At 42.6% G+C, this 16,630-nt stretch overlaps 1 protein-coding gene across 9 annotated transcripts in view; it reads right to left on the bottom strand.

Moving 5' to 3' along the window:
• Window positions 1-9,081, bottom strand: part of PXK (PX domain containing serine/threonine kinase like) — a 23,674-nt gene extending 14,593 nt beyond the window's left edge. For all 9 annotated transcript variants that reach the window (XM_010718623.3, XM_003210118.4, XM_031555604.1 and 6 more), the window contains exons 1-8: window positions 9,031-9,081; window positions 8,318-8,365; window positions 4,419-4,605; window positions 2,470-2,547; window positions 2,248-2,321; window positions 1,616-1,690; window positions 358-462; window positions 93-194 (exon numbers count right to left, since the gene is read on the bottom strand). In XM_010718623.3, coding sequence (XP_010716925.1) covers window positions 93-194; window positions 358-462; window positions 1,616-1,690; window positions 2,248-2,321; window positions 2,470-2,547; window positions 4,419-4,557 — 573 coding nt within the window. In that variant the 5' untranslated portion in view covers window positions 4,558-4,605; window positions 8,318-8,365; window positions 9,031-9,081. The remainder of the gene's footprint in view (window positions 1-92; window positions 195-357; window positions 463-1,615; window positions 1,691-2,247; window positions 2,322-2,469; window positions 2,548-4,418; window positions 4,606-8,317; window positions 8,366-9,030) is intronic.
• Window positions 9,082-16,630: the final 7,549 nt, after the last annotated feature.

Raw genomic sequence — 16,630 nt, 5'->3', positions numbered from 1 at the left:
AACAAGCAAAACAAACACAACCAAATTAAAAAAAAAGCCACCACAAAAACCCTCAGATAATAAAGTATGATAAAGAAAGCAAAAAAAAATACCTCTAGTATTTGTCTTCCATATGTCTTTATCTGCTGAAGTTCAAGACCTTGAATTTTCTTAGGATTGCAATACTTCTTCAGGAAGGGATCTTTTGGTCTGGCCTTTAAAAGAATGACACATATCAAGTATCATGCTCAGAAAAGCCAGGAATTGTCTAAGTTTGCCTAGCAATAAATAGTAACAGCTTCAGAAAAGACACACTATGGACATTCCAACACATATTCAACCATTTGAGGTGGGGGGAAAAGAGAGAGAAGATATTACCTTATAAATAAGGTCCTTTAGCGTCCCTTTTTCATTGAATGGTCTTATAACCAGTGCTGAAGATTCACTGGCAGTGGCAAAAGTGACTTTGTAAATATAGGGATGCTACCAAAAGAAGAAACTGTAGGTAAGTTTCAGGTGACAGATTCTGTAATTCATTTCTTCTTGATTCACGAGAAAGATAAGATCTGTCTTATCGTGTTGTAAGCAATAGAATGGATTCTGCCAGTGACATTTGCTCTACCTATTCACTCTTAACTTAAAGTAAATGCAAACTCCACAAGAACACTGTTAAACATTCACATAAAATCAAGAAAAATCCACTGTATTTTTAATTAAAAAAGAAAAAAAGAGTGGCAGTTTAGATAAATGAAGAATCCATCTCAATTAACCCTTAATGCATGAGCAGCTTTACTGCAGGTTTAAGCCATGCTAAGCTAATAAATTTATTTGGGGTTTTATACAATTATGGCACACAAGAAAACCCAGCATTAACAATTGTTGTAATAGTTCCATGTCTTTAGAAATCATTATAATGACTCCCAGCAACACTGTGAAACCAAATGAGAAGTGCATGTTGAAATAAATAACACGTGCAACACATACACCAACTGAAATTGCTAGTTAGGAAAAGACTTCTCATTCATATCTTATTTTAATGCATCAGCTTCAGATTGTTTCGGAGTGAAAAGCCTTGTTGCCCTTTCTAGTGTGGGCATCTTCCAAGTTTCTGGACAGCACACAGAGGTTTATCCATTTGAAATTCCATTATTTTCAGCCAGTCTAGTTTTTCAGAGATGCCTACTGGATTCTTAATGTGGGAGTTTCATAATCTGGCCCTGTACCTCTAACATGATGTTTCTGTATAAAATTCAAAGAACTGAAAAAATAATGACACTCATTCCTCTGCTGCCCAAGAATGTTCCCATATTTTTAGAAAAACATCCCAACAGCCTGAAAGTGTTGAGAAAATGAAATAAAAGCACATGATCTCACAGTACAGCACCAGAAGAGAAAAATACTATTAGCCACAACTCTGAAAGTCCTGCAACAATTCAGCAGGATTATTGTTTGTGCTGAGAACATGTTACTTCATACTGTGTGGGAAACTTAATTAAAAAGTTCACACACCTTTAAATGAAAGCAACTCTAAAATCATAACTCATGTCTACTAGACTACATGCGTTTTTGCAACATCAGCCCTTGCAATCACTTCTTTTGTGCTGGAACAATTGAAAGGTCTTCAACTAATACTCACAGAACAGGAAGAAAGAAGTTTCACAGCATACTGTAAGTCTTTGTCAGACAAGTATTTATCAGGGCCAAGATCAGCCTAAAAATAAATAGGAAAAGAAAGGTATCACAATTGATGTTATATTCCGTAACATTTGATCTATATTCTGCTCTTATAAATGAAGGCAAATGCTTCAACATATATTTTGAAGTGCAAGGAAGGAAATTCTACGTGAAAAAAAAAAAAATTAAAGGGCTGAATAAGGTCATGGTTTCACAATACAAAACATCTGACAGTATATGTACTATTGCCTGCTTCCTCCCTGGAAGGGAGGCTGACCCGTATTACTACTATTACTACCACTGAATGAACTTTGCCAAGCCGTAACTGAGAGACTGTGTGGACTGTGAACTAATAAAGCATCAATCCCCACCTTCTTCTCCTCTGCCAAAACCATCTTCCCTTCTACTGTAGGCTTCAGCAATATCCACCCTTCAGCAGATCTCACAAAGAAGTTTCCACATCACCCACCTACATGAAGGCCTTCAGAGCCTGAACTCTGAACACTGGCTGTCACTCCTACCTGGTAGCCAATATAAATGAAATGAGGCAAGTTCATTATGAAAGACTGGAGAATAAGATGAAAGTATACATACCCAGCTTAACATTAGCCGTTCCTTTGGTTGATTCTTTATCTTCATTAAAAAATATTTCTTACGTATTCGCCAACCTGCAAGAAAAGTGTCATCATCAGTTTTGATTAAAGCCCTACTAAATCACATAGCTTACATGCAGGACAAAGTTAGTAAGCAATGATAGATTATGACAACTCATTGGAAAAAATACAGCAAGTTTTTGTGCATACATGCTCTTCTTACCTATATCTTTTAATGGTTCTACCACCTCCCACTTTGGCTCTGATCGGAAGAACATTGAAACATGCTGTAAGGCAATTTCTGGGGAGAAAAAAAGAAAAATAGTCTCTTATTTAATGTGATTTTTACATGGTTAAAGTAAGGTTCAAGCCTGCAAGATTTCAGACTCAGTCAGCAAAATCACTTTAAAAGGACATCAGATAAAACCACACTTAGAGGGCATTTGCATTTATAACCTGAGAACTCAAATCCACAGAGGAAACAGAAAGCACTGCCTTCAGAAAGCATGGCTTACTGAGTTTGCATTCTATTTCTACCAGATCTACATTCCCAAGTCTAAATCTAATGCTCATAGCAAAGACTTCCCACACACGGAATATCCTACAGTAGATCAGAAAATGTTTTTGCCATACCTATAAAAGTGCTACCTTGTAAACCTCTTTACTGTACATTTAATAAGATATTTTTCTAGCTATTGTGATCCAGTATGCATTTCTGAGAGAAAAAGAAAGGAAAAAGGGAAAAAAAGATAAACAGATAAAAGAAAAGGAAAAGAAAAAGGAAAGGACATCCTTCTGGTTACTGAGCTCTCCCGCAGCTGGGAATACAACTGGTGTATTCATGAGCAGATTGGAGGAGAAATCTCCGTGAGAACTGATGACAGCAGGGGCAGAAAGGGAATCATGCCAGCAAGGAGTTTTCTCAAACACAGCTTATCTTGGCTTAGGAACACAGCAAAAAGGTAAGAATGCACCACATCCTTCTGCACACTAACTTCTCAATCTAAAAATATGCTAAGAAAAATGGAACAGTGCACTAAATGTCAACTCACTGCTCCAGTATTAAAAGATGACGCTCTGATGTTGTCTCCAAAGACCACAGGCAACTATCTCACTGCTACTAACCTCCCTGCAACTTGCAGAAGGAAAAATATCCTTGATGAAAGCACTCAGAATTAACACAGAAGTCACTGTATCTCCTACAGGATTCAAACTGCTTGCTCAGCATTAGCCAGACAAACTGCATCCTTAGAGTTACTAACAATTTACATCTCCTCCACAGCTTATCATAAGCATTCGGGAAATGTTCTTTGCACTTTGAAGTTGAAAACAGAACGTTACATAAAGAGAGAGCAAAAAGACAAGTAAAAAGGAAGCAGTAAGTTCCTGCTTGAGCAGCCAATGTTTTTATGAAAACAAGCTTTGCATTCTGCAAAAAGTCAGTCTGCCTGTGAAGTAAATCTACGGTTGGGTTTCATGAAGAGGAAGTTTTTTGGTCTATCAGACAAATTCTAGCAGTTTCCAGTGGCTGAAACCAGAGAAATTTAAAGGAGAGACATTTAATAATGAAGAGAACTCATCACTGAGATATCATTTGAAGGGCTGCAGTGATTTTCCACCTGAGGGAGGAGGAAGGCTTTCGCTCAAGCCTTGTAAAAACATCAAACATATCTCAGACAATTAGTTCTACGAAATATCGCAGCCCTAATCGCAGTGAGAGCCAGACAAGATGACAGCAGCTGATTCTGTTGATTTGAAACATATAAGAACCCTTACGACTGCAAGATTCTGTGTTCAAAAGACCAGAGGCGAAAGCAACCTGCAGAACTGACCAGCTGGTTTACCCCTGATAAACAAATAACTTCCAGACACCAATTTTCCCATTCACCACCAACTGCAAAAACACATTGCAGTTTCATTTCCCCCCTCTCTCAGGTTCAGATTATACAGATGTTAATTTAAACACTTGGATTTGGCTATCACAGCATGACTCACTCACAGACCTGGGCAAACACTGCTATATTGTGCATGTGATTATATGTGATGGTTGTGATGGTTGCTGCCCCCTCCCTCTGCTGCAACATGCTTCAGTGTAAATCCCCACCAGCACGGCTGGAAGACACACACGTGCTGCAGTGAAGCTGTAATGCAGTTTTACAGTTCCCCACTTACCAGTGTAATTTACAGAATAGCTGTTTGGATCCAAGAACTTTTTTACCAGTTCACAGTTAGACAGTATGTGATGGGAAGTAATCACATCGAGATAGGCCTGGAGTCCTTTCTGTCTCTCTGCTATGAATTCACGCTCCATGTTTCCAATCAATTTTTTTGGAGGAAGAGGTAGACTTAGAGATGAGATCTTAAACAGAGAAGAAAAATTACTAACGGTGCTCTGAAAGTGCCTCAAACTAACAACACAGAAAGTAAGACTCCTAGCAGTGAGCTGACTACTAGATAATTCTTTCCATACTGTATATATATAAGCTCCTATGTTTTGTTTCAAAATACTGTTATCAGGGAGAGGCAGTCAGACAATAGCTTGCATCCCAGTGTGAAGTGCTTCATAAACGGAACAACATTGAAAATGCAAGATCAATTTTTGCTGGTGAGTCATGCATTTAAGATCACAGCACAGAGCTTTCAGACTCTAAATGGCTACATTTCAGCCAAATGCTATTATACACCTTTGTGCACACCTTATCATTTTCTCCTGGCAAGATTTAAAGAAGTGCAGATTAACAACTTTCCTCTTGCCTCTACTGCTTTTATGGGTAATTTAAAGCCCCTATTGTCAGTATATCAAATCTGTAATTTCAGACACAGTGCAACTTTTCCAAAGTTGCCCAAAGCGTTATGTGGGTGAGATCAAAGAGATCAACTTTAGAAAACAAATGCAGGCTGCACACTGTTTATATTTAATTACATGAATAGCCACAATCAATGTTTGACACTGCTAACACACAACTCTCCTGCAGATCTAAGCACCTGCCCGGGGTGTGCAGAATCTCCACAGGAGTTATCTTTAAGAAATGTGCATCACAGCAATCAATTACATTCAGTGCAATAAGCCCCACTTCCAAAGCAAACAAGTCACTCAGAGGAAGGCAGGGGGGCTTGAACAATCCTCATTTTAATCAGTGGAGAGAGGAAGGATCAGTTCAACCAACTGTGGCAGAGGCAGCAATCTCTTTCCTTTTTTCTTTCTCCTTTTGAACCCATGAGTTGTTTCCCCCCAACAAACCCTGGTGCTGCCTCTGGCTCTGACTACAAACCACAGGCTGAAAAAGAACGACAACTATGTCTATATTGCATATGTTAACCCAAATCATCCTGTCCACTGATCTTTCATTATAGTTCTTTTACACACCCTTGGGGAAAGCAAAAAAGCATCCGGGAGTAAACCCCAGAGCAACAACGCATCACTTACAACCTGCAGTTCACCAAATGAGCTCTAACACCACAGGCATGCAAGGCCCGCATTTGGCAGACCACTCCTTCAATTCAACAAAGCTTCTAAGTAGAAACTAAATGCATTTCTGACATTACTCACTTGAAAAGCACGTCCAGTCATAATCACCTTTATCTTCTTGACCTGACAGCTAGCTACCATCAGAGAGAAAAGGACTTGAGTTCACATGTTTTCAAACTACTACTCCTTTCCCCCCTCCAATAAACCTCACATCTGCTATTTTTCAGCAGAAAGCAGTGTTCACCCCCCAGGTTTTTGTAGTTATCTCCAAAACCCAGAGCACGGTGAGAACACCACCACAGCCCCCACCTCACTGAGGTCCTGACCTTCCCAGCATTCGGTGGCTCTGGATGGGCTGTGCCACAGCAGAACCAGGAACTTTTCTTATCTTCAAGCCACAGCCTGCTCAAAAGTTGCAATAAAATGCTTCACGAAAGCCAGACATCTTGCTGTAAATCCTGTACCCAGGATTTTTTTTTGCTGTTTTTGGTGTCTGATGGTTTTTGCTTCTTTTGTTGTTGTTTTAATCAATCTCAACAAGCACAAGATGAGGGTTTACATTGTTTATAAGCCATGGGACCTGAAGATTTTGATGAAATACTGTTGCTTACAATTCTGGATGGAAAGAACTGAGGAATGCTGCATGTCTTAATGGATCAGAAAACTTCAGCGCCAGCACCTCAGAGCAATTTATGCAATTTATAAAAAAGCTTAAGAACAGAACAGCAGGGGAAAACTGCAATTTAACATGCTTCTCATCACCTATTGTCTGCCATCTCCCAAGCCCTGTCTGAAGGAGAACTGGTGGCTGTCAGAGGCAGAGCTGTGCAACATTGGTAAAGACTCTAAATTCACCTCTGCTGGGCTGAAGAATGACACCTCAGGCAGTGGCTTACAGCAGCCAGAAAAGGCTTTTCTCCAAGCGGAGATGCATCTTTGCTTTCCAGACTATAAAAGCAGAAAAATGCAGGAGCTGGAGATTGAGGGCGTGTGCAGTAGTTTTCACTGAAGGAGATGAAGAGCTAATGAAGATAAGCTATTAATTTAGCTGCCCTCTAGATATCATTATATCTAACTTAGAGAGGAATGTCCTGATGATTCATTTTGATCTTTTCTAATCATCCAAGGAGCTGATGTTGTTGTCCCAGATCTCAGTACCTTGTAGCTGCAGACTCTTTCCCTCATTTCAAATTCTTCCTTGGCCCATACCGCAAGTTCTACCAAATACTTCCCAGAGCCCTTCACTTTTATCATCCATCTCTGCCTCAGATACAAAGGCCTCTTTACCTTCCACCTAAATTTGAAGTCAAATGCCCAATGCCTTTTCCAATAGACCTGGCCCATGTGAAAGTTAAGCAAGAAGGTAACAAAGCTCTGTAACACCTTAACATTCTGTTCCCCACAGTTAAGAGGAACTTGTTGTAGAAGATTAAAAAAAGAACTCTCCATCTTCTCTCTAAAGCCTTCTCAAAATTGGTTCTCTGCCATCTCCACCAAAACTTGGCAATGGTGAAGACTCCAATGAGCACTGTATGCTCACTGTGCTGACCAGCACCACTTCATTTCCTTGTGTTCCCGTGGGTGCTTATCTAATCTTCACTCTTGGATTCCTTTGGAGCAGAAAACACCTTTGTACTGCATTTATTCAGCACATCACACAGGTTTATAGGTCATGACGAGTTATTGTGTGCTGCTGTGTATTCAGTAAAATAATTACACAACTCAACCACATTGCATCTACTGAGTTACAACCAATTAGCCCCCCCTATCTGCCTTCTAATCTGCTTCAAATGATTCCTATCCTATCAGAGTACACAACTCAACACCCCAACATGTTTTTGCTCAAGGAGGCTCATCTAGCAGATAGTTGATCTGATTTGGTGGGGGGCGAGGAAGGGAGCAGAAGCTGTATTCAACTCCTGATGATGGGGGGCAATTAGTCACACAAATCCACCCTCAAATCACAGTGTCACTTTTTATTTTGCTTGCCTAGTTCTATGGAAATCCCAAGTGACAAGTTCCACTCCTGTAGATGCCAGCTCACCCCCCTTCTCCCAAACACACTCATGTCCCCCTTGCTTTTTCCCACACCAACTAAAAAGAAATAATTGTCCTAAAAAGCAGAAGAAAACACACAGTAAGTCCAGTGTTTAACTAAGGAACACTTCCCAGAGATACAGAAATCCATCACATGATAAGCAGCATCTGGAAGTGCTTTTAGACCAATATAAATAATGAGACACATAGCACTTCAGTGCTGAGTTTATAAGGTTGGTATGTGCCTTGGCTTTCCTCAAATCAAAGGAGGAACAAATAATAACACACCAAACCGGAACAAGCTGCAGTACTGAAGGGACAGATTCACTATCTGCCAGTCTCCACCATTTCTATGTAAATCGGTGCTATTGATGCTGAAATTATAATCTGACAAGAGAAAAACTGAGAGTGAAAAGCATATATTCGAATTACACTTGAAATCAGTTTACAGCTATGCAAATTCCTATTTTTTTCCTTACTGTAACATACAAAATCATCACAAGCCACGTCATACATATATCATTTCAACTGACGTTTTATATTCATGTATTGGGGTAAAAGTTACCTGCAAGCTATTATTAAGCAAGTCGAAGTCACTGTATCGCCTCACAATCTGCAAAATAGAAAGATGAGTTGAGGAAACACATCACTTTTCTCATTACTATTTTACCCTTCTTCCACCCATCAGAGAAAAGCATTTCCCATTTGTAACTCTCTTCATCTTTTAGCCATTTCTGTACAAATATGTATCTTCTGGATTTATGACGTGCTGCCAGAGCACAGAAAACAGCTTTCAATGACATCTTGACTGGAATAGAAATGCAGGTCTGAATATTATTCCAAACAGCTTTCCCAAAAATATTTGTCAGCAGTTGCCTGCAAACAGTGCTCTTCTGCTATATTAGAACTATATTAGAAGCAGTAAGTTTTCATGACCACCTTCATCTCTACTTCTAGGTTTTATTGGCTGTGCGTTAGCATGGCTGTGATTTTAGTACTGAGGAAGGCAAACTGGCATTTGAATTAAAAATGACAGCCGTACCAACGTACAGTAATCACACCGTGACAGAGACTTTTCCTGTTTTCCTGAGACGTTCACATCAGCAGAGTCTTCTACAGCTGGCAATAACACTTTCTCAGCTTTTGACCATTCAAATACTTCATATTCTCAATTTAAATCACTATTTCCCTCTCCAGTTCACATTTCAGAAGCCAGAAAGAGCTTCAAATTCTTCCTGAGAGGCATCATGGTTCATGAACCGGAGTTCAAGAAATTACCTGCCAACTGTTTTCCGCTGAAACTCCTCTCTGAACACGGATTATGTATTCCTAGTGAAAGAAAAAAGTTATTAGGAATAAGAATTAATGAGCTGAACAAAGTTATTAGATACGGCTCCAAGTGTGACCACATCCCAGTTAGGAAACACTCAGAAGCAGAAAATTCAGATCCAGATTTTAAGCTTCAAGGTGAAGACCCATGGCCAGCTGCTCCCCCTCTGCTATGCAGAGGTCCAAGAGCTTGCAGAATGAAGTACTCAACACTGCCCCTCACTTAAAGAAACACCATTCTCATCAATGAGAAATCCAGCCTCTGGTCCTGGGGAATTACTGTCTCAACCACCACAGGACCCACTGCCATCCCATCAGCTGCCCAACTTCTTCAGCGTGAGAAAGGTTACCACAAAAGTACGCATAACTCGAACGCACCGGTTTCTCAAGATGGCAATTCTTCATTTCTAGGGCAAACAATGCTAATTATTTAAACATTAAATATGCAGATATAGCCAACCTCCTTCAGATTTTAAAGACTGATCATCCTCCCACCTCAATTACATTCATAAAGCACAACTCTCTGCCTTTGTGCCAAGCGGTGTGTGAGCACCTGCCAGCCATTGCCTGCAGCACACACACATCACGTGCTGAACCATTTGCTATTCAGGTTCCATGACTTCACTCACCCCACTACAAACTTTCAAACATTCTTTATGCGAGTGCTGAGTGATCTTCCAGCTCCACTTTTGCAGAAGCAGAAAGGCCAGAGCTCAGCATTATGCACTACAGTTTCTTCAGATATTAAAATTAATGATGCATTCCAAATTACCATGAATAAGCAATGAAGAAATAAGGAAAAAAACAAAGGCACTTCCACCACCTTGAGTTTTTATGCCCAACTTGTCCAATATGTAACAATAACTGCAGCTACACATCTGGCCTCTACCTGCATCCTGAGCACATCATTCAATCGAGGGTTTGATCCAGGCAGTATTACACATTCAGCTTTGCAGTTAACAATTCAAGATGGGCATTTATGAGTAACCTCTTTCAGATACAATGAAATGTCTTCTGGTTCTGGAAGCTACCTTTAAGACCACACAGAACTAATTCTTCTCTTCTAAATGAATCCAAGGTAAAGGCTTGAATACTGAAGATCAAAAATGTACCAGAGAATCCCAACAGAGGGGAACGCATCAGCCTCAACTAATCCAGGATTTATTTACTGGAGTTTTGTTCTGAAGCACAATGCTGCTCAGCAAGAATGCTATTTATTTCATTTTCTCAAACTCATTTAAAATCCCCTTTATCAGCAACAGCTATCAAATATCCGTTGCAATTTTGAACCGCATGTCCTGAGAACAAATTCAAGACCAGGAAGCGTGAAAACCAAAGCCATGTAAAATGCTCACTATTCCAGCAGCTGAGATAGAAGTGACAGAAATGGAGGTGGGCACCCGGAGGTGTTTGAGAACCATGGAGACGTGGCACTGAGGGATGCAGTTATGGGCACGGCAGGGCTGGGCTGGAACTAAATGATCCCAGATGTCTTCTCCAACTTTAATGAGTCTATGAAATCCAAGATGTCACAAACCAAAGCGTGTAACTTTGATACTAGAATTAAAGTGCCCATATTCAGCAAGTCACACTTATGTGTTCCCCATATTTTCTCCTATTACCTATTTGACATTACCATTATTTTCCTGCAAAACAGGAACATAAACCTTCACAAGTGGTAACAAAACCCCACAGAATCGATCCCAACTCAACCAGCAGAATCACGTTTGGAAATTCTGTGACATGCGGACATGTGGAAATGGACACATGGAAACCAAGATCCACAACTAAAGTTAACTTTCCCCAACTTTCCCTATTTTGTGGCTGTTACTGCATTTTGGGAAGTAGGAAGAGATTGTTTCACTCGCTGCCAAAAAGTGCAGCAACTGCTTATTCAGCAAGTCTCGAAGGAACATTGGCTATTTCTCCAAAAAAAACCCACATCAGGGATGATTCACCACGCTCAGTTATTCATCTCTTCTAGTATTTTGAAAGCAGCAGAATCATTGCCCAATCCCTCGTTACCCAGCAATTAACCTTCCCTGCTGTACTCCACGAGGCACTCAGGACAGCAGAGCACACCGTTCACTGACTGATGGCAGAGCATCCTGTCCACACCGCTGCTCTGATCAATACCACAGCCATCTCTGCTGCACAGCACAGTGATAAACAGCTCTCATTTCCTTCTCTGCACTCAGATCTCATTTTCACAGAAAGATTGTATTACAAAAACATGATGGGAACACAACAACTATTTTTCGCACAGTGTTCTCCCATCCAGTTCTGCTTGGGTGCCCTAAAGCATTAATGGAGCACCTCGTTTATGTTGTATAACAAGAGAGCATCACTCTGTAGAAGAGGCTGTTAGCTCTGTACTGAGAAGGCAGGTCCCAGCACACTCCTCCATCAGTGCTGAAGGCAGTGAAGAACTGGCACTCAGCACCACTTGGCCAATGCAACCAATGACAGCACCTGAATGGTCTTCTGTCTTGTGACGTGACCAAAAGTCAAACAATAGCTGCAGTAGAGAAGCCATAGTAAGAAATACAGCCTCACTGCCAGTACTGCCCCAGTTCCACATGCCCAGCAGAGCATGGCATGCTGAGTTTTAGAGAAGTTGCCCCAGTGTGGTGATGAGCTTGCTGTGGGATCCTGACCAGCACTGCCAACGGATGTGTCCATAGGGCCAAAAAAGAGCTTCCAGCTCTGCAAGGAAAATGCCTCAACACACAAAAGGTGTCAAGTTCTGCTCAGAAAAAAAACGATTTCCAACAATTTTAGACTGAGGCGGTTTGATGTCAGTAGGACAGAGACTGTGCCCAGAGGAAAAAATGCAAGTGTAACAAGACAGACACACTGTTTGGCTGCATCATATAGAACAGATAAACCCGATAGACCAGGTTTTGGAGAAGGCTACCAACTAACTAAGCTCAGTCCTGCTGAACACACTGGGCATTTAAAACCAGGCTCAGCAAGGCCTAATTTAGCTGCACTTTCCCTCGAGTCATGCAGAAATTCCCACGACATCTTCACTCCTACATGAACAGCTCAACATTTTTTCCAGGACTCAGTTTACCAAGGGACTTCACAAAGACTGCCAGGCGGCACAGACAGGCCCTGGCTCTTGGAACAAGAGACACAGCCTCACAGAGAGCAATGACCAGCAGCCAACATATGGGTCCAACACAGACCCTCTCCTCTAAGCCCAACCCTGGATCCCATGCAGTCAGGTCTGAATGTCCCCTGCTTTGCTCAGTACTGCTGAGCCAGCTCAGTCTGCCAGCAGTTCAATACATATATTTACACACACACTTAAAGATGCCAAGCAAAGCACTTTTACCTAGAGGATCATTTCCTGCTGCTCTGCTGGACAAGAAAGAGGAAAACAGTGCAGGGAGAAGGGAAAGCTGTGTGACCCCAACATGTCAAAATGTTTAACACTGTTGTTTATCATCTTTCCTAGTTCATAAACAGAAAGCAAATGGAAGAGAAGGCTTTTGCAGAGATGAAATCAGAGAAAACAGTGCAATGAGAGGTTCATATCATTAAAAGTAGAACATCCCTGGCCAATATTGGGTAATATGCTTTGTTTTCCCAGGAAAATCATCTCCAAATTTCTGGCTCAAGACAGTCAACCTATTTCACAGATTTCTGCTCTACATCTTGTAATCCAACAGGCTTGAAAAGCCAACCACTATAGGGATCGAGGTCACCTTCAGATCACATCAACTGCAAGTTTGAAAGTGCTTTATTTTATGAGCATTAAAGAGAGGAAAGCCTAATGAAGCATGAATGCAATCCCTGCGTAAGTAGGCTGCACTGAAACTATTTCTAATAAGAAGATCTTTTAAATGTTTACTTAGAAAATCTCCCATGTGAAAAGCAGCAACCAAACGAGGCAAACTGCTCAGCTCAGCACTCCCTGCGGGGCAGAGTCCTCCTTCACCACTGCACACACTGCTCCAAGCCCCTCTGATGCTGCAGCAGCGATGCTTACCTGCACTGCACGTGTCTGGGGATGTCACACAGTTCCACGGTGGCTGTGTGGCTTTGTGGCAGCGTGAGCTGCTCAACAAGGACAGCAATGAAGTAGGACGACGACAGGAAAAATAGGACATGCGTTTACACATCATGAAATGTTGCTCCCCAGAGCAAGAAAAGCTCTGGGGAGCAACAAGAGAAACAAGGGCATCCAATGCGCTGCAGTGCCACGGCCTTTGTCAGAAAGGGAAATGCATTGTACTGCTTGGGAAAGACTCTGCACTCAATGAAGATTACACTGCAGGATCTCTAAGGAGGCAATATTCTGCCTGCAGCCCATGCAGATGCCATCCTCACTCAGCACGCTCACTACTGGAAACCATAAGGTTGGAATACTCTAAATAATCTGTGATGAAAGCACTCTCATTTTCAAGAATAGGTCAAACTCCCCACATGCTATGGGGCATCTATGTGTCTGAATATCCAGTGAGCGAGCTGTAATAGCTCCCTGCCCAAAGCCATCTCTAAAGGTAATTTGAGGAAATTATTTTTCAAAGTGAAGGCAAACATGCAGAGATTGAACTCCTTGTAAAGCAGATGGGCAAAGTTCTTTGCAAGCTTTTAAAATAATGCTAGAGTTCCAGAAATAGAGGGCACCATTGTTTGCTGCACGGGGAAAAAAAACAGGAAATAATACAGGAAAAACATAAATACTTTCTGAAGCATCAACAGTCATCTTCACTTGTGGAGAATGAAAAATTCTGGGAGAGTGTTACAAGAGGAATTCATTTCAGCTCTTCGCTTCCAAGTGCTGTTCAGACAGCGATGGACTGGAGCAAAATTGGCTGTCTGGCACTTCAACCTCAACGTGAAAAGGAATGAAAAAGGAAAATTGCTTTGGAGAAGAATGAAGGGGCGTTTAGAAGTAGCGGTTTTACTACTTTGAAGTGCTCTGAAATGTGTATGTACAGACGTGGCATACAGCTAGGCGACTGTGGAAGCATGCAGCTGCCTACCGAAGCTTACAGAGAAAGCCACCTTTAAATGGGGAGCACACAGAACCACAACGTGAAGCAATTTCAGTAGTGAAAATGTGTAAAAGCTTTGGTGCTGGAAATGTCTCCCTGTTGTCAGCATGCATTTGGCATCAGGCGGAGACACTTGTGAATGGTTTCATGCAGTGGATGTCATCTCACTCCCACTGAAGCCAAGGAGCGCTGCGGCGACAAAACAACTTCATTTCCTGCACAATGGCTGTACGTGGCCCTGCCAGGAGCACGAACCCAGCCTGCAGCAGGTGCCCCGCAGCCACTCGCGTCTCAGTGCCCCTCACTAACGTAGAAAAGGAGTTGTTTCCACCTTCAGCCATCCCTGGAGGAAACAGAGAACGGCAAACGCCGCTGATGATGTCTTTGTTGCCACGCAGAAGCACAGAGATTACAGCCCAGCTCAGACGTACCGACACGAGGAAGAACTTCCAGCTCTTTTCACTTGGAAAAGAACAGAGAGCTCATGAGCAAACCACAGCTTTCTGCAGCCGCTTTCCTCAAGTTCTAAAAACAGCAGAGGGGATTGCCATGCTCTTACTGAGCAGAAAGTACAAACCCTCGAAAGAACATTGCAGCTCCAAGCTCTGTCCCTGCTGGTTTCTGGACAGCTCAGGTACTATGCAGTAGTTTCAGGTTTTGCTTTCAGTTTCATTTTTCAGCTTCATCTTCATCCCCAGGAAAGAGAAACTCAGTGCCTGCCAAGCACAGCCCCTGACAAAATGCCATTCAGTTTATATTCACTCACTCTGTTGTATCAAACCTAAACTAACAGAAGCTGCTCAGAACAATAGAGAAGCAAGCTATTCAATTGACACAAACTTTGGTCTTCTGCTGGGTGTTTCACATGTCCATAGAGCCTTTCCTGAAATTCCCCACCTTTTCCTTGACTGGTTGCTCAGAACACAGGCTATTTTCAGCACCTAGAGATAGAGGCTTAGTTTTACAGATGTTTTTAGGGGGATAAAGAATGGAATAGACCTACATCTTGTTAGGAAATTACTTGAAGGTGGGATGGGGGACAAAACCAAAGAGTTAATGGCAACTTACTTCCTTCCAACTATAACATAACAAACTGTAACAGTCCTGATGTCCCACAGAAACATTTCTACTATACCCCACCTGCTAGATATTTCTTAGAGAGGATTCATTTATGCACCTCTTCAAGCACAAGGATCTATTGGTGGGATTATTTATACCAGGCAAGACCAAACAAGAGATAGCATTACCAGCAATAATCACTCAGATACTGGGGAAGAAGCTGAAGTGTCCAAAGTGACAAAACACTCAACTGACATCAAACACAAACACAGGGCTCCGTTACAGCTTCCTGCATTTGGTTATCCTGCACTGCTGTTCTACAAACCATCTGTGCTACAGACACTTCAAACCATCTTTCAACTATCAACAGGGCTTCTGCAGTAAAACAAACAATTACTAATAGATGTATCTTAGAGACAGACTTCAAATCAAAAGGCGCAGTGCTTCACCGTTCTGTTATTAACAAAAGATCAGAACAAATCAGTTGAGGTTTCTTTCTGAACATCCATTAGCAACAGCGTACGGAGATGGAAGGTGAGGGGCTAACATTTACCATCAACCTCCCCCAGCCAAGGCAACAAGCACACGCTCTGGATTGAAAGCCTGCTCCTGAACACTCAATCTAAAAGGATTTTGCGTTGTTTTTTGTTTTTTTTTTCCCTAAGGAGACTTGCACAAGCCGAAAGATCACAACAAGCTGATACCATCACTTGCGCTTGCAAAGAAGTGCAACAAGTCACAATAAAAATGAGTTAACAATGAAACTGCTCTAGGCTGCTAATAGGCAACGCTGGAAGTTACACAACTTCTGCAGGTCCTGGTGCAGACACCCCTTAGCTACCAGAACAGACAGAAGCTCGAGGCCTGCTGGAATATAAACCTGGTCAGCCTCATTTATAGCAGGAGATGCAAGAGGGGGGTGCCACGGCCTGCCAGGGTCAGCACAACTGTAAGAGAAGACTTTGAGAGGTCACATATGAACAGAGGAAGACCAGAGCATCAGTTAAAGTGAGCTCTTCACGTTTAAGAAGAAGAGTAACACGCAGTGTAACGCTGCTGAAGCACAGACCGCTCGGCTCAGCCCTCCCCGCGCACAGCACGCTGCCTGCCGGCCTGCTGCTGCCGCAGGGCCCAGCATCGCGGCTCCCACACCGCCAGGAGCGGCAGCCGGCTCTCTCTGCTTCTCTGCCACACGCCCTCGCTCACCCCTCACAGCGCAGTTCTCAAAGCGGAAAACAACCACGGGCAGGAGATAACGAGACGCGGGTTGTCGGTGCACGCTCAGGCAGCGCCGCGCTCGCGAAGGCGGCCTGCAGGCAGCCGGGCCGGCCGTGCGACGCTCCGGGCAGCTCCTGCCGCCGTGCCGGCACCGCCACACGGGGAGCGCGACGGCACCGCGCCGACATCCGACAGGGCGCGACCCATCGCGGCGCAACTTCGCCTCGGCTGCCGAAACGAGGCGGCCGGGACCCATCGCTGCT

The sequence above is a fragment of the Meleagris gallopavo genome, chromosome 14, assembly GCF_000146605.3.
Source record: "Meleagris gallopavo isolate NT-WF06-2002-E0010 breed Aviagen turkey brand Nicholas breeding stock chromosome 14, Turkey_5.1, whole genome shotgun sequence".
Classification (NCBI taxonomy): domain Eukaryota; kingdom Metazoa; phylum Chordata; class Aves; order Galliformes; family Phasianidae; genus Meleagris; species Meleagris gallopavo.
Note: the sequence above shows the minus strand (reverse complement) of the source record. Positions and strands in the feature narration are given on the sequence as shown.